The sequence below is a fragment of the Haliaeetus albicilla genome, chromosome 12 (assembly GCF_947461875.1).
Source record: "Haliaeetus albicilla chromosome 12, bHalAlb1.1, whole genome shotgun sequence".
NCBI lineage: Eukaryota > Metazoa > Chordata > Aves > Accipitriformes > Accipitridae > Haliaeetus > Haliaeetus albicilla.
The window spans coordinates 36390290-36411346 of NC_091494.1; the positions used below are offsets into that span (position 1 = coordinate 36390290).

Sequence of the window (21057 nt, forward strand, 5' to 3'; positions counted from 1 at the left end):
GACAACTCGTGCCAGCTGTGCTTTGGCTTCCCATCGGTCCTGCTTGCCTTGCAGCACAGCCACGCTAATATTGACTTAATTTCTAGGAGAATTGGGAGCTCAGTGATATTTGCACTGTGCGGTGACGTCCGCAAGTGAGGGGCAGGTAGAGATTTGTCAAGCATGCTCCAAGGGAGGGGGGAGATCTCCCTGTTTCTTTTGGGGGGAGAGGGGGAGGTGGAATTTTGGGGCAGATATGGGGAGATTTGGGGGCAGATATGGGAGGATTTGGGGCAGATATGGGGGGATTTGGGGGCAGGTGCCGGCACCTGCCCCTGTCCATGGTGCTGACACGGACCCGGCCTCTGGCAGGGCTGAACTGTGCGGAGTGTTGTTATCTAAATATTTGGATTTTCCCCTCTTTGCGAGCAAACAGTCTGAGACTTGTTTCAGCACAGAAGCTGGAGGACAGTTAGCAGCCACCCAAATATGCACAGGGAGATGTACAGCTGCAGAGAGCAGGCTATAAAACTTTGTCTCTCTTTTTCATAGGAACGGATTTTCCTAACGCTCTCCAACTACATCTTTACAGTTATCTTCCTGACTGAGATGACGGTTAAGGTAAATGAAGCTGGAGGATAAGTGTGCCTGTATTATATTAGTGACATTTTATAAGAGTGGACTATCAAAACCCCTAGGTCTACCAGTTACGAGCAAGGTTCCTCTTCTGAATCATATTCACCTACCACATGCCTTATTCTGAGCACATTTTACAATCAGAACAATTTCACTGAAGTTGCTCTTGATTTACACCATTATATGAGTAATGGGATGCTTCAATTCAGCAATCCTTTCCTATTCAGCAAAGCTCTGGAGCACATGCTTAACTTCAACCATGCATGTAAGTCCTATTGTCTTCAACAACCAATTGTCCTCAATAACCTAAGCAGCTATGTGCTTTCCTGGGGAAGGAGAGACTTAAGTGCATTGAAACACTTTGCTGGATTTGAGGCAGGAGGCTCAAAAACCTCTTGCTGTAAATCTCTCTTGTGTAATTCGTAATCATCTTGCAGAACAATTGCTTTTTCTCTGGAAAGTTTCTCTAGTTTCTTTATTTGCAAAGCTTGTAAATGATTGCTTTGGGTCAGCCACTCTGAACCTTTACTCCAGCAGTCTATAGGAACAAAATACAATCAAACTTTTTACGCCAGAGCTAAACATTAGGAACAGTTTTGTGCAGCTATGTTTAGCTGCGTTAAAAATACATCAGCTGTAAGGGACAATCTGGGATGTTTCTGCAGAGGTATTTTTACAATCCTTGCAATATAACACTTTGCTGATTTGTCTAATTAGGCTTCTATACTGGGAAGCAAATGGACTCACAGACTTGTATCTGTAAATAATGCATTCTCAGCAGGTTGCTAACTGGAAGAAACATATTGGATGCGATAGTCATAATTTGTTGCAACTTGGTGTCCGGGCAGGTGGTGGCACTAGGCTTGTGTTTTGGGGAGAAAGCCTACTTGAAAAGCAGCTGGAACGTGCTGGATGGGGTGCTGGTTCTCATCTCTGTCATCGACATCCTGGTCTCAATGGTGTCAGACAGCGGCACGAAAATCCTGGGGATGCTACGGGTTTTGAGACTGCTGAGGACGCTGCGGCCCTTAAGGTAAGTAGAGGATGAGGAAGAGGATTAGTGTAGGGTGTGTGCCAAAGGGGGAACTGAGCCTCTCTTGCAAGCAGCAGCATTTGTGCAAGGGAAGGGACAGGCAAGACGAGGGCACGGTGTCTGTCACCATTGTTGTGCCCAGCCTCCTGCTGCTCCGCAGACAATAAGTGTCCGCAGGTCCTGCAGAGCCGCAAGGAGCTCCGGGCGCTCGCTGTGTTTTGGGACCGGCCCCAAGTGCAGTAGTAAACTGATCAATGCCTCTTTTGCTCATTAAAACACACATCCCCTGCTATTTGTGTTCTCATTTGCTCTGTGTAAAGTGCAGCTTAACAGCTTCTTCTCCCCCTTTCCTTCAGGCAGTCAATGGCTTTCATAACAAAGAAGGAAATTAGTAGCAGGTGGCAGATCGTTTTTAAGGAAGCAGAGACTAAACTGTTGCTTAACTTAGAATGCAAAGAAGCTTTTTTCCCCCCAGTTCCCCATTAATTTTACAGAGACATTTATTTTGAAAAGATGCCCAAAAAGATGAAAGCAATTGTCCTGCTAACTTGGTCCCCCATCTCTGACAGCAGGCAGTATCCCATGCCCCAGGGGCAGGCGCCCCTCTGACAAGAATCTGCCCAAGGACCAGCCTCTTCCAAATAGGCATCCGTTTTGTCCTGTACCCGGAGGCATGAAGGTTTCTCTCCATGCTAAATGCAGTCCCTCTTTAATACCATTGTTGCTGCTCTTGTTATGCAGCAGCTAATAAACCTTCCTGCTCAAAGCATCTTTGTGTGCCTGTCATATCTTACTGCTGCTTCCTTCATAAAAGGTTCTCTTTGAGTCAGGATTTTCTCTTTCAGGACAGAAAAACAAGACCCTGCTTCTGACAGAAAATGTTGTTTTACTACCCCTGTGTGAATAATAAGTCTAAATAACAATGGCTGTGCCTATACGTATATCTTTCAAATATTCTCAACAGCTATGAAAGACTTTCCATTAAATTGGGCTATGTGTATGTTGTGCCTGGTGAGTTTTAGGATGTGAGCTGCTTTTGATCATTTTTATCTGGACAGATAGCGCCATTGGTGTGGTTCAGCTCCCTGACCATGTGACTAGACTGTCTTCCTACATGACTCCAGTTCAGGCTTTTTTCTCTTTGTGTGTCCCCTGGCATCTCCACGTCAACTGTAGTTTCTGGGGGTAGTTTCTGCCAGATTGTTGGTTCAGTAGATCTGCTCTGCTCTTCTGTTTCAGCTGATTTTTGACCCGTGTTAAGAAAACCTACAAAACAATCTGGATAGCTCTGGATAAAAGAAGAATTGATTTCCCATCTCCAAACTGTGGAAAGCAAGTTTCTCTTTTGAGGTGGCATGGTTAAATCGGATCTAGAGGAAGAGGCTTGGGTTGTGCTGAGCCCTACTAGGGTCACCTGGCTTGGGTCGTGCTGAACCCTGCTAGAGTTGCCTGTCTGACCTAGTAAAAGCCCTGTATGCTTCTTTGTAGGTCTCTAGGTCTGCCTGGCCAGGGCCTGGGTCTTTGTTTAGTAGAGCCTTTCTCTGCAGCCACTTATGTGCATGAGTAGTCTGCAGTTGTGGGGAATAATGCACTGAGTAACTGCAGGCTGGAGGAAGACCTGCCATCTGGAGCATGTGTAGGATTAGGCTCTTCCATTGCTATTCCATCCCTGTTGGCATTTGATATGTTTTCTCAAGAGAGTGTGTAAATGTTTTCAGCCAACATGCTGCTTTCTGCTACAAAGGAAATGTAAAAAGACAGCAACAAGCCCATTCCCTAAATATGTTCACAATCAGTTCTATTCCCCTGTAATTAGATTTGTAGGAAATGAAAAAGCAGCCATCAAACTGGGGGCTTTTCAGTAAGTCATAAATCTCCGCTTGTGGAAACCCATCTGCCTCTGCGATGCACATCTGGGCTGCCCTGAGCACGCCTCTGCCCGCAGCTGCCCGCTCTGCCTTTGCCGCGGGCTGCGCCATGCGGCTTGGGGATCACATCGCCACTGCCTGGGATGTTCAGCTGGATCAACATGGGATGGCAGCTGGGACAGGCGACCTGAGTTCTTTGCACACCGTGGCTACAGTCCCCGTGTCCGGGTGAAGTCCCCAGCGGAGGCCAAGAGAATGTTTTTCCTTTCCAGGAAGGCATAGGGCAAAGACCAAAGCGAATGATCTGTCCCACCACAGAGGAGCCAACCTGGCTCCTTCTGCTCTCCCTTTCCGTGGGCACTCGGGAGCAGGGCTGCAGGGAGGACACCCTCAGTGAGAAGCCAAACCGTGGCTGTGGGTGACACACTCGAGAGCAGGGACAGCCCTCGTCGTCTCTGCATTGGCTTTCCTGGTTGATTGTCTGAAGGGGTTCATCGTGCAAAAGACCTCCCTCATTCTGTCTCTTATTTTCTCCTGTGAAAACAACCCTGTTGCTTTACACAGCAGACAAACCACACATGCTTGTGCCTTTTGCCCAGGCATTAAAAAAACCCTGGCCTGTGTGCCAATCACGGGCTTTTGATTGCATGATTGATTATCAGCCTCCAAATTGAATCCATGAGGATTCGAGCCCAGCTTTATGACCAGAATTCCAAAAATATATTCACAAAGGAGTGACATTTAAAGATGTTTCCATGACCCTCTGATGTTTCAGCCAGTAGAGGGATTGCTTATACAATAACATTCCTTCCTAATGCGTTCAACCTGCTGTTGTTGGGATCAAGTGTTGTAGCTTAAGATACAAGAGAAATTAAAACTGAAAATGTATTCACATTTAATGTGGATGGACTTCAGTGCTATTTACTCTCTACAGAGCCTGGGCTTTGACTTCCAAAGCAGATGGATAAATTATTCACTTTTCATACCATTGCAGTATGAAATAGTCATTTCATAGACTCTTTTCTATCTATCATATTATCACCTTTGCTAATTTTTTTTTTAATCTGGGGAGGAAGGTCTTCATTAACATTGATCTGCTACTTCATCTAAGTGCTACTTCTTCTGAGAGCTCTGATGAGGCTAGCAGGCTTAATGTTAGTAAATGTGATCCAGCTGGGATGAGGCTGGCAGTGGGTTTGGAGTTTGGCACGTCTCACACCAGGGGTTTAACAGCGTTGGGAATGCTGAGACCAGCAGAACCAGGAGGAACTCAAGGGATTAACATTTCTTCATACTGAAAAAAAAAAAAAGGAGGTCTCCTTTCAATTTCCCCGATTGTCATATGCCTAATGCAGACTGGAATTGTCGTGGGTGGAACCTCAGTGAGTCTATGGCTCTGGCACACCTGGAGGGCTCCAGATCAGCTGGATCCTTCAGCAATAAATTGCAGGAGTGGTGGGTTTGCAAGCCTGATATCAGCAGGACCTTGGGCAATATTGATGAGGTGCGGGCATGCTGTACGTTGACATATTGGAGGTGACACTAATAATCTGGAAATGCTGAGGATTTCATTGGCACTTCTTAGAGAGTTGTCAGACTGTCAGGAGAGCGGCAGGAGTCTTTGCACGGACTTGCCTTGATGTTGGATCAGGCCCTTAGTCTGAGGCAGCTCCAAGGTCTGAAGGTTTTCATTAGTGAGAACTATTATTTTTCAAAATCTTTTCAAAGTCTTCTCTCCCTGTAGGGCTGGAAACAGCATTGGCATGGAGCTAAACTGGTGGCAGCTTTTACCCTCATGCATTCTCATTTGAGGAATTCCCTGGCTGATCAAAACACTGAAAGCAGCCAAATGCTGCAGTTTCTCAGCCCTTTTTTTCTCAACACACATGACTTTGCGAAGTCAGACAAGTAACCTCCTACTTTCTCTCTCTACTGGATACCAAATAGTATCTCACAAGGGAAATCACTTTATTATTTCTAGAATAGGCTTGCTTAATAAGTGTTGGAGAAAATTATCATCTTTAGACTCTGGAGACTAAATTTCTTCCGTGTTACCCCAAATTTAAGGATGCTCCAATAGTTTAGACTACAGGCCCGCAATTTAGAAGACCTGACTTTGGTTCCGGTCTGTGTGACAGTGGACAGAATACCTAAGTCAGGATCCCTGAAGGCACCAAAGTGCCTAATTTCCATTGAAATAATTGGAAATGTGTTGCCTGCATACCTCTGAGAACATGGCATGCGGTCCTCCCACACCTCAGTTTCCCATCTGTACTTTGGCAGTTGTAGTATTTCACCCAGGACTGTGTGAGGGTAATACGTGAGGTATGGCGAGGTATTTAGACCATCTGAAGATCCAGAAGAGAGCTTTAGCCTCAGACTGTCCAGCCCAGTTCTCGCTTTGTGCACTCAGATGGAGCAGGAAGAGCCCTGGCCCTGCGGACACTGGATTAACCAGCAAATTGAGTCAGGCACACTGACCTGCTGTCCAGCCTCCTCTGCTAGCTGGCCTCGGCTCGGCTTTCAGCCTCGGTGCAGGTACAACGTGGCAACAGCAGCGTAGCTGCCCCAGCAAGGACCTCAGCCTGGGCTGATTGACGTGGGTTGTTTTGGCAGCCCACACCAACCAGTCTCACGCTGCCGTGGCTGTGTGGGGTCCACACCGTCCCCTGGGGCATCTCCGTCTTGGGCAGCCTTCTGCTTCCTGAGCCATCTCACCCCCCCCCCCAGCTAATTCCCCCAAATAACCCAGATCTGAGCATCAGGAAAGCCCGGGCGCCTGAAATAGGGAGCCACAGCAGCTACCTGGAAGAGACACTCAGCGTGAGGAATAGCAGCATCTGCCTTTTGTGTTTCGCTGGCAAGGGAGTGGATAAAAATACCACCATCTGTTTCTTTTTTAAAATGATAATTGATGAGTTATCCTTGACATTTTGAGTAAATATTTAACCAGAAAAAAGGGAAATAATTTTTAGCTTTTCAGGATACTGTTTAAAGCCAACAGTTTTTGAAAGACCTGGTGCCTGTGCACTGAGCGCTGCAGTTTGCTAAACCTGTTGGCTCTGGGGCAGGAGAGGGTTGGTGCAGGCTTGGCTGAGGTCCCAGCTAAGGCCATGTGTGTCAGGCATGTGGATGTGTCCATGGGGACCTCTGCCGGGAGCACCATGCCCGGGAGGGGGAGAGAGGAGGAGAACTTGGATCCTCTCCAGGCAAAAAAACTCCAACTGCGCTTCAGGTGGTGCAGCCAGACTTGGGGCGAAACGGGAGAGATGGTGAGAAAACTCCTATGGCAAAAGAGAGAACCAGGGGGAAACAAGAAGGTGGGGAACTTTGTGGCACTTCTGAGCGCCAAGTGTTCAAAGGAGTCACCAGCCAGTTTGCAGAAGCATACAGGCGCTCCCCTCCCTCTGACTTAAACAGCAGACAGCTATTTCTGCCTTGGGAAAGCACAGTTTCTATGGCATCAGTACAAATTGATTTACAGCGCTGGTGAAATGCTTAATTCCAGTTGACATCAAGAGGAGGGAGGCATGCAACCTCTTCAGATGCCTTTCTCGGTCCCCCAGCTCTCCACCTTCAGGTCTGTGAGCCTGAATACCTTGCTCATCTTGCCCAGCATGGTGAGATGGCTTCTCTAAATCACACAAGCCTTGTCCTTTCATTGTAGCATGTCCTTGAGAGTCTAGCAGTATACTATAGTTTCTCCTTTTTTTTTCTTTTTTAACCTACTTCCATCATGATGTCCACGTTATTCTTCCCCAACCTTCCCATACGATCTAATCCTCTGTTACGAAATTCTGTGCGGTACCAGTGAGAGAGGATCTACAGAAATAAGGTTAGATGCCTGTGGTCCTGCTGGTGAAGTTTCACCTGGAGGACACCACTGGTTCAGTAGCTAGGGTTGTACAGTGGGTATAAAGCGGACACTGTGATGGTGCTGAGGGGTAGCTCTGGTCTCTGTACGTAGCAGCACTATAAGGACACATACAGGGCTTTTCTTACGATGAAGGTGTTGAAACACTGGAAGGGGTTGCCCAGAGAGGTGGTATATGTGCCATCCCTGGGAACATTCAAGGTCAGACTGGATGGGGCTCTGAGCAACCTGATCTAGTTGAAGATGTCCCTGCTCATTGCAGGGGTCTTGGACTAGATGACCTTTAAAGGTTCCTCCTAATCCAAACCATTCTATGATTCTATAATCACTACAGATGTGCAGGCAGCTGTGTAAGAGTGGCTGCTCCATTTCACAGACTGAGACAGGGAAATCAAGAGCCTTGCCTAAATCTACACAGGAATGGACACTGGGAGGCCCTCTCTTTGCAGTCCTGGACAGGCTACAGGCATAAAGGTGTGTGTTTGTGGATTGCCCAAACCAAGAGGCTGGATTCCATGGAAGGTGTGATCAAGGCTGGAAACCTAGAGAGCTTTTTGGACTGAATGGTAGGAAAAGGAAAATGCCAAGACTTGACTGTATTCTAGTGAATGGTAAATAGAAGATGCTGATCAGCAAATGGATCAAGAATATGTAGTAAGTTAGACTAAAACTGTCATTCCAACTTTGGAAAATATGGGACTAGCCTATATAGCTTCCTTTCCTAGGTCCTTCTCTAGTGACTTTTCTGGCCTAGCTCCTCAGATGTGGTCTCCTCCTCTTCTTTTATGCAAAGTTGCATGTGTAGGCAGAGACCCCTTTCCCTCAAACACCTCTATAATCTCACAGGTCAGTCTTCCAGAACTACTTTGTCCATCATGATTTTTGAGTTATTTGCCATTCTAAAAAATTCCCTCATGCTGTTTTCTCCACATCTTCTACCTTGATAGGAGGCAGAACAGGGCAAGAACAGGACTAACATCGCTTTTGTGCTTACTTGCCCCCACAGAGTCATTAGTCGAGCCCAAGGACTGAAGCTGGTGGTGGAGACTCTCATGTCTTCCCTGAAGCCCATTGGGAACATCGTGGTCATCTGCTGTGCCTTTTTCATAATCTTTGGGATCCTGGGAGTTCAGGTGAGTCCCCTGTAAGCCTCAGCACCTAACCCAAAAGCATAACGAGCTCTAGATGGCCCCACATCTGCGTGTCTGTACCAATGGGCACACTATAAGCCTTTCTGAAACTGAACCAACGGGCTTTTTGGCCTTCTTGGGGAACGCTCCTTGCTCCTAGTGAGGAAGAAGCAGATTCCCATTATTGGTCTCAGTAACAATTACAACCTCACAACAGTGGCCCAGCAACACGCGTCCCTAGCCGTAGCTGAAGGAGCAATGGTTAGAGCCAGTTAGTGGGGTTGGTTTTTCCCCTCTGCAGTTCCATCGAGGTCCTGCGCCCAGCTCTAGAAATGTGTGTTGGTTTTGAATCCATAACTTTGCCATCATTAACAGCCTGACCCGTGACTCAGACCCAAGGCCTTATGCAGCTCTTGGTCCCCACCCCAGCAGCACAGTGTGGCCTTTCTAGTGCTCACAAGACATGTTTATTCCTGACTTCCAAGTCTTGGCTATGTGTCTTTTGACACGTTGAACTTTCTTGAAGCTTCCCTATTGCATGCAGTGATACAAAAGCCAACATGATGACCCCCTCAAAGGCACAGAATGGGTTTTATTCATCCTTTTCCCACCACAAGGACTTCTGCTCTGCTTGCACTGGGACATAAACCAAGATATTTCTCCGCTTTCTTCCCATGGCCACATCACAGATGGGTCAGGCCTGAGGCATGACATGTACCACCAGAAAAACTCTGCTCAGGGAAACTGTTAAATCCTGTTCCTGTTCCATCTGGGAGATAACATGGCGACATCACCCCTCCACCTTTCTTCTAGGCATAAACCAATGGGGAAATAGAAACTCTCAAAGCTGAAATTGTTGGTTTGTAAACTCCAGAGAGACCTTAACCTGGAGATTCATTCAGATTGTGACAGTTTGTATAACTGAAAGCTTGCAGAAATAGAGATTTCTGAGTCTGCTTCCCGCCAGCTCTGCTGGCAATATCCTCAGTCTTAGGAGTGCAGGAACCTGGGGGAAAAGTGGCAGAGTTTCCAATGCAATTGGTATCTCATTACCTGGTAAGAAGAGATTGTTTCATATAAATATTCTGACATAACACTTATTCCTTTCTGAAGTTTATCTGATCTGTCACAGCCAGCTTTGAAAGCAGCTCTCTCTGCCTTTGTTTTGGAAAGGTGTCTTATGTAATATTTTATACTAATACACTGTTTAAATAATAAATACACCATTGAAAATAAACAGAGAAGAAAATCATGCCATCAGTAACCACCTCAGCAGCTAGATTGGCTTAGCATTACAGTACAACAACATCCATCCATTATACTAAACAGATTCATAAAACTAAGCACATCCCATAAAACAATATAAAACCTGGACACAGGAAAATTTATGCCAAACAACAAAACTTGCAGTATGCTCTTTGAATTTCCTCCCTGCTAATTGTGATTGCTTTCCCTAGTGACTTGCAGTTTTACATTAAATTGTCATGACTATTGATGTGCTTAAGTGGTAGATACAAGCAAGACTGATCCTGTATTCAGGATGCAAAATTCTCAGTTAATATTTATGTCTAATTAGGTGTAAGATGAGGGCTATAGCTATTTTCTATAAAAAGATGATCTCTCAAAGTTACAGTTGGTTTTCCCAAGTAAATATAAGCTGGGGATCAAAGTAGAGGTTTTTAATGCTATTAAAATCCCGATGTCCACGTTTCTAGTGGTGTTTCCTCTTAGCAAGACTCTTTTTGTTGTAGAGCTTGCCCACATGTGAATAGTCATTGATAAGACACAAGAAATAGATAAAACAAGTACAGTAGGAAACACTGGGTCTTCCACTTTTGGAAGTGCTAAAATCTGAAGCACTGACAGGGATCAGCATTTTTGCAAATTGGTCTTTGTATTTCCAAACCCCGTTAGTAGCTATGTTACTGCTCCCATCTGAGTGGCATTACAGTCCAGCTCCTGCAGAATTTACGTTTATAGACAATATATTAAAAACAGTTGTTTACCTTCCTGCTTAATTAAAACTTTTCTCTGTGAAGGCTATATCTCCCCAGTCTGCCTTACCCACGGATAGTGTTTCTCCATGGAAAGATCAGGGAATACTTCTCTTCTTGCATCCAGAAGTTTTATGACTGCGTTGAGTGTGGATTAATTTTGCATGCCTAGAGAACGTCCTTCTGCTGTTGATTTCTGAAGGAAACCCATGGAGTAATGCGTGGGTTTATCTTGTTTGCTAGTATTTCTACTGATATTTGTCTAGAACAACAGATCAAAACCTGTCAGCATCTTTTCTCTGTATACCCAGGTGGTGGTTTAAGGAGCCTGCGGAGCAGGCTGCCATTTCCCCCCAAAACAGTAATGTCAATAGCTTCTGTCAGCAAATAAAACCAGATTTGTTGGATGTCTCCCGGGCTTTGATACCATCCATCCTGCTAGCATCAATCACCCTGTCTGAAGCGGTAATCATCCCCTGCCACTCCGCTCTGTGCGCAGGAAGCACCAGCTCTAGAATTAAGCACGTGGAAGCTCGTGTTCCTTGTGTAGGTGTAAATCAAGAGCTGATTCCCCAGGAGTTGTGTCTCTCCTGGCTTACACCAAAGGAAATAAGCTCAGGATCAGGTACCCAGCACCAGCTGGGCTTGGCTCCTTAAGCTCTGCATGAGGAATATTTTCAGAGACCCCTGCACAGACTGCAGAGCCTAGTGATGGCTGGAGAACAGCATTCGGGACCAGAGCTGGACTGACAGCAGTCTTGATTCAGCAAGAGCCCGATGTCACTCGCAGCAGCTCGGCTCCTCTCTGCCGTGTCCCCCTGTGACCTGTAAGAGCAGAGCTTAGTCCATTGCTGTGCTTCTTCAGTGCCACTTTCCTCTGCTGACAGAGGGCCCCTGTTACTCTTAATTTGTCGGTGACTCTTGAAACCAGCATCATTAACCGGGCTGAGAGCCGCCGGAGACATTCCACGTGTGGTGAGAAGCCACTAGCTGGTCGGAGCTATTAGTTGGGGCTACACTTGAGCTGGCGACCCAGAAGCAAAGGCCTTTAAGCCAGTCTCAGATCACTGAACCAGACAACCTAACGCACGAGGTGGGCATCCTAAACGATGTGAAATCACGCGTTTGCTCATTAGGTGCATATTATACAGGCTGCTCGCACTTAATAACCTGCATGAATGAGGCCATTTCCCTTAACTTCTCTGGTCGGCGTGGGCTGTGCAGAGTACCCCAGGAGAAATGCCCGTCATCTGCAGAGAAATCCTGCAGGCTGAACCCTTACAGTTCCTCTCTTCTTTGCGTGTTTTGCAGCTTTTCAAAGGCAAGTTTTTTGTCTGCCAGGGAGAGGACACCAGAAACATCACAAATAAATCGGATTGTACAGAAGCAAGCTACAAATGGGTCCGGCACAAGTATAATTTTGATAATCTCGGCCAGGTATTAATAGAATGGTAATCTGCTTCTTTGCTCCTTTACCTCCTTGACTTAAAACCTGTGCATTATTATCCCGTGGGATTTTCTTACAGGGCACACTACCAGTCGCAGTAAATATTCAGTTCACATACACAGCATTCTGTCTCTGTAAATCCCAAAGGTAGTGTTTCCAAGCAGGCATACACTTCTTTTCGGTACAGAACAAGCACATGTGGCTTCGTGGAGTACTTAATTGCTTCACTGCTACATAACAAACCAAATATATCTTGCAGAAGGGCTTGTCTAATAGAGCTGGACACTTTCAACCACCTCTGCAACACAGCCCTATTTTAGCAGCATGGTAAGGGCTAATTAGTCGGGAGCAGCAGAGACCTGGAGGGTGGAAATGAAGCTGCTTTTGTCTTCGGCTTTGTGGTTTTCAAATTAGCGCTCATTGCTGAACCAGGAGCTGGCATTGATAGGGTTTTGCTGCCAGGAGAAACCTTGGGCATCGAAGTGTCCCATTATCAGACAGGTAATGATGATCCTCAGACAGGAAAGGGCAAAGAGGAGTAAAATGTTAGAAGGAAAAGAGCTTTAGTGCAACTATGTCTAACTTTTTTTCCATGTATTTCTAGGCCCTGATGTCTCTCTTTGTTCTGGCCTCCAAGGACGGGTGGGTGGATATCATGTACGACGGCCTAGATGCTGTGGGAGTTGACCAGCAGGTACGTGCTCTAGCAGAGCTGTAAGAAATGAGTTGTCAAAGGTCGCACATTTTGGCTCTTGTTTTGCAAAGTACTGCTGGCTTCCACAGTCAAATGGGGTTATGGGGTTAGGATTGATGGAGGCGTTTAATCCAAGTCCTGGGGCGTGACGAGGAGTGCAGTGAAAAGTCTGGATTTGGACCTAGCCTTTTCCCTACAGATTTTGCAACACGACTGGTGTAACTAGGACAACCGCACCTATTGAAGAATGGTTTGACTTTTTCAGCAATTTGGACATTTCAGGAGGAAAAAAGTGCTTTGTGTAGGTACAGGTTTTCAGCGAGGGACTTACAATAGCTGCAAAGGATGCTACCGACCTGCTGTTGGCAGAACAGAGGTGGTTCTTCTGTCCTCAACGTGCTTTGTGTTTTGGGAGCATTCAGTTAAAATATCTCAGAGGGCTCTACTTTTCAGGAAGAGCAGAGCACACTGAGCTGCCTCAAAGGGGCACCCATGAGTTTTGTGGATGGGGCAGCTGCATCAGTTTGCTCCCATTTTTTTGAGGTTCAGTTGACATTTGCCTTCCTCCATTTTGCAGCCAGTCATGAACTACAACCCGTGGATGCTCCTCTACTTCATCTCCTTCCTGCTGATCGTGGCCTTCTTCGTCCTCAACATGTTCGTGGGGGTAGTGGTGGAGAATTTCCACAAGTGTCGGCAGCACCAGGAGGAGGAAGAAGCCAAGAGGCGGGAGGAGAAGAGGCTTCGCCGGCTGGAGAAAAAGAGAAGGAGTAAGGAGAAACAGATGGCTGGTCGGTAGTCTTTCCACATCTTTCTGAGTCCTGCTTGACCTTCCACACGACCCCTCCTACCTCCCCTCCCTGCCTCGCGTCTGGTGATCATTCTTCTCCCCAAAGCATGTCCAGCTATAAAATTTGCATGAAGGAAATAGTGTTGTTTTAGGCTGAGCAAGAAGCCATGGAAGCCTTTTTAATGGCTGCATGATTTGCAATGACCTTTCCATTGGAGGTTATTTAAATTAAAATATAATAATAATAATAATAATAATCAGACCTGGAGCTTCTTGGATAGCAGAGCTCAGTGTTACACAAATAGTGACAACTGCAAAGATCAGCAGTGCCGGATGGCATCATAAATCTTCTGAGTCATGAGCACTGTTGCCGATAACTGGATTCACTATTTGGCTTATTACAGCCTTCTAATGCCACAGTGATGTTACCTGTCCCATTTATCACGCAAGTTTATTTATTAGCACAGTAGCACCACTGCTATTCAAGAGTGTAATAAAATAATGGAGCCATCTCATTCTAGTAATGCTTAAAAACTCCTTAGAGAAACATATCAATGCATTTGCTTGAGAAATACAGATTAGAAAAAAAAAAAGCAGTTGAGGAGAGTAACTAACCAGACAAAATAGCACTGATGCAAATTGAACCAAACTCCAAACTGGATGTGCAAGCTTGCAGCCCTGCCTAGAGAAGGCTTTACAGATGAAAGGAGGCTAGACCTCCCCTGCTCGGCCAAAAGTCTCCAACCTGTCTTTTAGTCTTTTAGTCTTTTTTTCTTTTAATTTGGTTGAATAAGTAAGAAATCTGTCAGCCAGAGGCCACAGGTCAGAGGTACTCTTCTTCTCGCATGCTCTCTCTTCTGACTGAACTTTCTCCATTGCCCTTTGTGTCCATGGCCTCACGCTTTCCCTCCCTGGTCAGTCCGCCTGCTGCTCTCTCTGTGTCCCCTTTCACATCTCTTCTCTATCTTTGACAGACTTCAGTACTGTTTAAGAGACTGTCTGATCAGGCGCTTGTTCCGAAAGCTGGTAATATTAAGTCTGTTTTACTTTTTTTAATGGTCTAAGAGGTGTTTAATAGCTGTGACAGGCTTCATCGTGCAACCACGTACCACAACCGTGTCTCAGCCTCTCTCGGTTCAGCACTTACCCAGCACTTTCTTTTGGTCGCATCTTTAAGCCCTGTGAGCTTCACAGGTTTTGTAACCAATAGGATGTATCACACCAGCCTCTGGACATCAACCTTTGGTTTATGCCAAGAGCCTGGCTTTCTCAGTGGTCAGTGGAAAGATGGAGGCTTCCCTCAAGAGCGGTGGAGGACACGTTAGACTATTCTCAGTTAAGCGGGATACAGATGAAAAGATTTTGTTTTGTTTTGTTTTTCACACTAAGGAAATGCCTAGAAAGCTCTTTTGGTCAGTCCAAGTTCCCAAACACAGTTTCAGGCTGATGAGTTAGAAAATGTTTTTAAAGGCTGGATAGAAAGATCCCTATTTAAAGTTGCAGTTTTGGAAAGCAGACATTTCTGTAGAAGAAAAATAGATGTTTAGTTATTATTAATGACCTTATTTATAATGCTAGAGGAGCTAGATGAAGAAAAGACGTAAGTCTGGGCAATTTCCCAGCGGGAAGGAATCACAAACCATCCTTGGAGATGTAGTTATTCATTCAGTCCTATGAAATGCCTAATTAAAGAGGCAATAAACAGCTATTTTACTGAGGATCAAATATTGCTGAGTATTCAATCGCCATAAAAACCTTTCAAGAGCAAAGTATGAAGCCCTCCAAATCGCTTCAGAACAGTTTTCCCAATTTGCGTTCAGTGAAACGTTGGTTTTAATTGACCATGTCCAGCTTTGCCCTCGGAGGCAACAGATGTTGTTGCTTAGCTTCATTCTGCATGGTGGGAACTTGCAGACGATACCAAAGCTAGGGCTTTGATTACGCCACCAACTGCATGGGGGTTCTTTTCAGCTGGGCTTCCTGAGTGTCCCCAGATGCCCAAACCAACCTATGGATGTCAGACGTGGACAGATGCAGACATCTAACTGGCTGCACAGTCATTTCTGATTGTAGACTCTTCAAATGCGTTTACCCAATCGGACATCTGAAAACCAGAGAAGCGTATGAGATCCCAGCTCCGCGAGATGTAGGTAGATGCAGGAGTGGTGACTCCTGCGCTGGCCCAGCAGGATTTGTACAATGTCTGTCCTTCAGCAATGTCGTCTTCATCATCGTCAAGCGAGGGGGGTCTCGGGGATCTCTTGGGCTTCCGCCTGTGTATGTGGGAGAAGCACAAGAGCCCTTTCTTTTTCACAACGACCCCGTGAACCTGAGCCCACCCTCCACGAGGCACAAGGAGAGGATCCCGCAAGGAAACATCCCCAGTAGAGGCAACGGAGAGCCTGAGAGCCGTAGGGACCTCTGAAGGGGAAGGGAATTCTTGCCGTGTGTCCTGCCGGGTGATTAATGCCATTTCGTTCTTTTAGATCTAATGCTGGATGATGTATTAATGGAGAGCTCAGCCAGTGCAGTGCAAGGTACTGGGAAGTCGGCACGTCTCGTCCCACTTGAATGGCAGTGCTGTGTCACTAACGGCTGGCCACCGCTGCTGTGAGGCATCCCACTAAACCGTGTGTGTGGTGCAAAGCTCGTTTGCTTACTTCATGGCACACGCATATCATTCTGAACCGCAGGTCTGCAGACCTGGCTCAGGACTGACACTTGCAAACCCTTGATTTACCCCTTGATCATGTTATGTTCTTCAGTATTATTTTTTTCTGGTTTTCATTAAGACACTGTCAGACTTTTCATGGCTTTTTTTTTTATTCTCCTTTTTTTTTTGGTTTTTGTTTTTTTCTTAGAGAATAATGACTGGACTGTGAAATGGGTCCTTTATTGTTTACTCTAGCTTTCTAACCACTAACTTAGGAGTCTCTGAATGATTTGCAGGAGTGTCTCTGGAAGGCAGGCAGTCTCACTTCGGGAGGTTATTTCATTATTTCTCCAGCCCTTGCTCATTGCTCCACAAAGGCTGTGCTTCAGGGAAGCACGGTATTTTTCCAGCAAGGTAAAATTCAGTATAGTGCAAAGCCTCAGTGCTTTAATAGAGAGATCAACCGCACACCAACCCTCAGCGTGGACGTGCGGTTTAGCCGTTGTGCTGCCCAGCTTGTAAATTCTTCGTATCGATTGAGAGTCGCTCGATCCATGAGGCATCTTGCGAATTAAAAGAAATAAAGATGTCACCTCAAAGCCTTTCCAGGTCCTGGTGGGGACAGAGCAGCTGAGCTGAACGCTGCTGGGGGTTTGACCTGACCACCCCAACCAGGGCTCACTCGCGTCTCCCTTCCCCGTCCCCCCTCGCCAGGACGATGCTCAGGGCTGCAGATGTGTCCCTTGCTCTTTTTATTTTTAGGAGAAGCTTTGATCTGGCAAGCATTTTGTTTAATTCATAACTTAAGAATGTTAGCCTGAATAATTAAGAGGTGCCAACATAGAAACAAATATAGCTGTAATTTTTGACAAAAATAATATGCTAGGAATATTATGCCATTAAAACTCTCACCTGTGAACAAGCTCCCACCGCTTGAGATGGGAGCAGAGCTCCATCCATCTCTCTCATATTGCAGGGAGTTTTGATTAAATAAAAATTGCAAGGTGAGGGCTTTCGGCTTTCACTGCAGAGGATATCTCAGGGAGACCAAGGTTCCTACCTTCTAAGGCCGTGTTGGAAGTTATCACAACATGCTTTAATAAATCCTGAATCTCCTTCCCATTGCCATTCCTGGTATTTTTATTTCTTTGTCTTCGTTCTTGCTCTTCTTTGTAGGCCTCCTGTCCTCTCCTGCGAAACGAGGGCAGCAGGAGGGGGGTGTTGTCACTGGGTTTGGGGGTCTGATTATTTTTTCTTCCTTTTATTTGGTTGTGATTCCTCTCCTGGTCCTACAGAGCTACATCGAGGCTGGTTTATTTTATTTTTAAGGCACTGAACTCATTCCAAACCCCTCCGTTATCCCACGCAGGCTCAGAAAGACTCTTAGTTTGCCTTTTAAAAGTGTGCGATTGTCAGGTCTGTGCTTTGTGTTTCCTTTTGTTGTCTTTTCTTTGAATCCAGCGGTAGTGAATGTGCCAGCGTGAGGGAATAGAAGGATTTTCTTTCTGAACCTGGCTGTGGGGGATATGAGGGACTCAGTTCTGGGTGCTGTAGATGAACCTCCTGTGGTTCAGCGAGAAATCTGGAGTCGTGACCCCAAAACTTCCACACATCTCTGCACTTACAGAGGGCTTCTTTTCTCTTTCTGTGAAGATAAGATGGAGTATTGTGTGTGTGTGCTGCTGCCTGGTGATTACTGAGATATTGTAATTTTATTTTTTCCCTTTTTTTTTTTTTTTTTTTTGAGTCTACATTCTGTCATACTGGAATCTTCTCAGTGGAAATAATTTATCATTTTCCATTTTGCTTTTTTTTTTAATAAATCCATTCAGTACAATAAAAGCCAAGTAAAACACTGTATTTAAATAAAAAAAGTTCCTTCAGTGCAAACTATTTTTTAACCTAATAATATTCTTGAAACAGTTTGTAAATCCAGCTGCGTCACGGGCTCATTGCTCACTGGTTTGCCGCTGTCCTCCAGATATACTCAGACCTGCAAAGTAGTTAATTCCCTTATTATAGGAGAAGGAAGAAACTGGAGGAGACAGTAATGGAATTGTCCCACTCTCATGAATTCCAATTTCCCATGCCCACGCATCTCCGGCTTGAAAGCCACCTCAGGGAAAGTGGCAATTTCTGTCTTGACAGGGCTATATTTGGAGGCAGCCACTATTTGGAGATATTTCAGAGCTGCATGCCCAGCCCGATTCCCCCCAGGAAAATGCAGTTAATGGGAAGAGAGTGGCCCCGGCCCCATCTCCCGCGGTGCCGGCAGAGACCGGCCGAGCCCTGGGACTGTCTGGGAGCTGGCGGTGGCACTGGGCTGCCTCCAGCATGATCACCGAACCCGAAGGGCACCTGGCCTGGGAGAAGTTAGAGTGGGATTAGGAATGGGAAATCTTTATCCTGCAACAGCAAGGGTCGTCGCCTTTCCAAACGGGCAGGAGAGGACGGCGATGAGTTTTGGGTACCCCAAAACCCAGGACACAGCCTGGGGCTGCCATGCCCTGCCTCCCAGCCCTCGTCAAGGGGATCAATTATAATCCCAAAGGATGATGCCAAGAGGAGTACCGAATGTCTGCTTGGGAAACAACTTGAGCTGAGAGCCTGTAAAAATGAGACGCTAAAGCCGAGTGCCCCCCCTGCCAGGCACCCACTCCCCTGGCCGCCGTGGTCCGCTTTGACCACCACGGCCCAGGATGAACAGGCGGGTAGGATTCTCCCAAACCGGCTCTCAACCAGCTGCAAAATCCCCTTCCTATCTGGGTTAGGAGGAGATTGCTTGGGATCCACTGTCCGAGCTGATTTTCTCCTGTGTAATGTTATCTAAACGTGAGCCACTTCTCCCTCTCTCCCGGCCCCCAGCCACGGTGAAGCAGCTTGGTTTACACCCTGTTCACCAGCCTGACGTCTCGTAGTGGGCTTTTGCTGTATTTCCCCACCTTCTTGCATTTTCATTCTGCCAATTCTTCTTTCGTTCATTTGCTCTCCTCCTCTTTTCTTTAACGCCATGTGTGCCGGGAAGCCAAGTTAACCTTTCCAGTAATAACCGAGACTAACCCAGAGCTCTTGTTGTTCTTGACACAGTGTATTGTAACAGTACAGTAATGTGGTGTTGTGTTAGTTGTGAAGTTCACCACCTGGAGTTTAACAGATGTCTGTATTTCCCAAGATGTTGGTATTGTTTAGATCTTTACTGCAATAATTAGAAATGATACTGTGTGATAGGGGGCACGGGCTTTGCACCTGGGTTATTATACATGAGCGATACCCAAATTCTCTGCAGAGCTGCACAGGTCGGGTTAAATAAATGGTGTATATAAAAAAGTGAAAAAATGGTTTATCTGTTCAGAAAGTTCCCTGCCCACCTAGACACAGTAGGTATTTATCGATAGTCCTCAGACAGCATGCTAGCTTGTGTGTGGTTCATCTCGCGGTACTATCTGTATGGCACTAATACGCATGGCCGGCATGCGGAGACCGGTGAAGCGCGTGGTGGCATGATTCATAAACAGGGTTGGCAAATCCCCTCTTAACAAAGTTAATGGGGAAGGATGAAACATTTCCTAATGGTAATTTTCTAAGGCTGCAAGGGCATCTGCGAGAGCAGCATCCAGAGACGTTTGGCTGTGGAAACCTGGGGGCATGTGCTGGGAAAGGTGAAAAGGAGCTTTGGGGTTTGGGAGAGGGGGGTGTGAAGGGCGAGAAGCCTTTGCAGATATATGAACAATTAGCAACCCTGCTTATAAGGTCATGCACGGTCTAATCCAGGTGCAGGAGCCCTGCACAGGAGATATTTTACAACCTCTCTCTAAATCCTCTCTCTGTTCTAACGGCGTCGGTGCTATTCTGTAGGATTTGGAATTACCCGTCAATCAAAGCTAAGAAAAAATTTGAATTCCAGTGTAATTATTCATAAGTAAATCTATTGCAAGAAAAGGCAGAAACATTGACGTTTTTCTTTTTGAATGTGAATTATACATAAATGTAGAAGAAGTGATCCAATTACGATGGTGTTTCTTTCTGAGATGATAAGTTGGTTCATAAAAATAGGTCCTATTCCTCACCTAATTGTATTCAAACATTTTAGTTAATTTGCTACTCATAATTTAGCATAATGTGATGGAGATATCTTGACTTTATGGAGATTTATGCAGATTTTGAGTTATCTGACAAAGTCTTAGGAGTGAGTCAGCAGCTACCAGTCTGCTTTTTTGTAAGCACTCAATAGGTTCAGCATGAAAATTCATTTCATAGACCTTTTCATCGATATCGTGCTTTAGCAGTCAGGTACAGATCACCTAAAGCACACTGAAGATCAGAAAGTGAATATTAATATTGCCTTTCATTTGATGACACTGAAGCAGAATTTTGGGCGTTCCAAACCCCTACAGAATAAAACTGCTGAGTGATTTGTCTCTCTGGTCCCTGGGCTGTAAGGGAAAGGTCTGTCTCTATGGAAAAAACAAAACTTCTCTGATTTTTCAGGATCCTGTTATGAAGTAGGGAGCACATGAAACCATTAAATCTATGGGTTTGGTTGCAATGTCATTGGCTATTGACAAAGTGAATTCTATTTCCAGGCAAAATTTAATCTTCTAAAATGAGTTTTCCCCGAGGGCAACCCAAACCTGTGCTTCGTGGCTCCATTCTGCCCAACTTTTTGCTCGGAATAATGTATCAAACTGTACATTTGCTCAACAGCACTAAATATCAAGCCGTGTAATTCTTACAGCTCAATAATTTTCATAACCAGTTGATCATCTAATTATGAGAGTAATATTATACTCTGACATATGCAAGACAGTCCTTTCCACTTCAATCTGCATTATAATGCCTCCTTGAAAATTGTACTGAATTATATACTCAGCCTTGGCATTTCCTCATTAGAGATTAGGTGAGTAAATGAGTTTATCTCTAGGAACACTCTGGGTCTAAAGAGCATGTGTCATCCCTGAG

The 21057-nt window shown here is 45.6% G+C and overlaps 1 protein-coding gene across 17 annotated transcripts in view; it reads left to right on the forward strand.

Moving 5' to 3' along the window:
• The window catches only part of CACNA1G (calcium voltage-gated channel subunit alpha1 G), a 150107-nt gene that overhangs the window by 103779 nt on the left and 25271 nt on the right, over positions 1-21057 (forward strand). For 10 of the 17 annotated variants that reach the window (XM_069799168.1, XM_069799152.1, XM_069799164.1 and 7 more), the window contains 7 exons: positions 532-600; positions 1464-1648; positions 8397-8523; positions 11826-11951; positions 12566-12655; positions 13233-13446; positions 15932-15982. In XM_069799168.1, the coding sequence (XP_069655269.1) occupies positions 532-600; positions 1464-1648; positions 8397-8523; positions 11826-11951; positions 12566-12655; positions 13233-13446; positions 15932-15982 (862 nt within the window). The remainder of the gene's footprint in view (positions 1-531; positions 601-1463; positions 1649-8396; positions 8524-11825; positions 11952-12565; positions 12656-13232; positions 13447-15931; positions 15983-21057) is intronic. The other 7 variants (XM_069799155.1, XM_069799165.1, XM_069799160.1 and 4 more) reach the window with 3 other exon arrangements.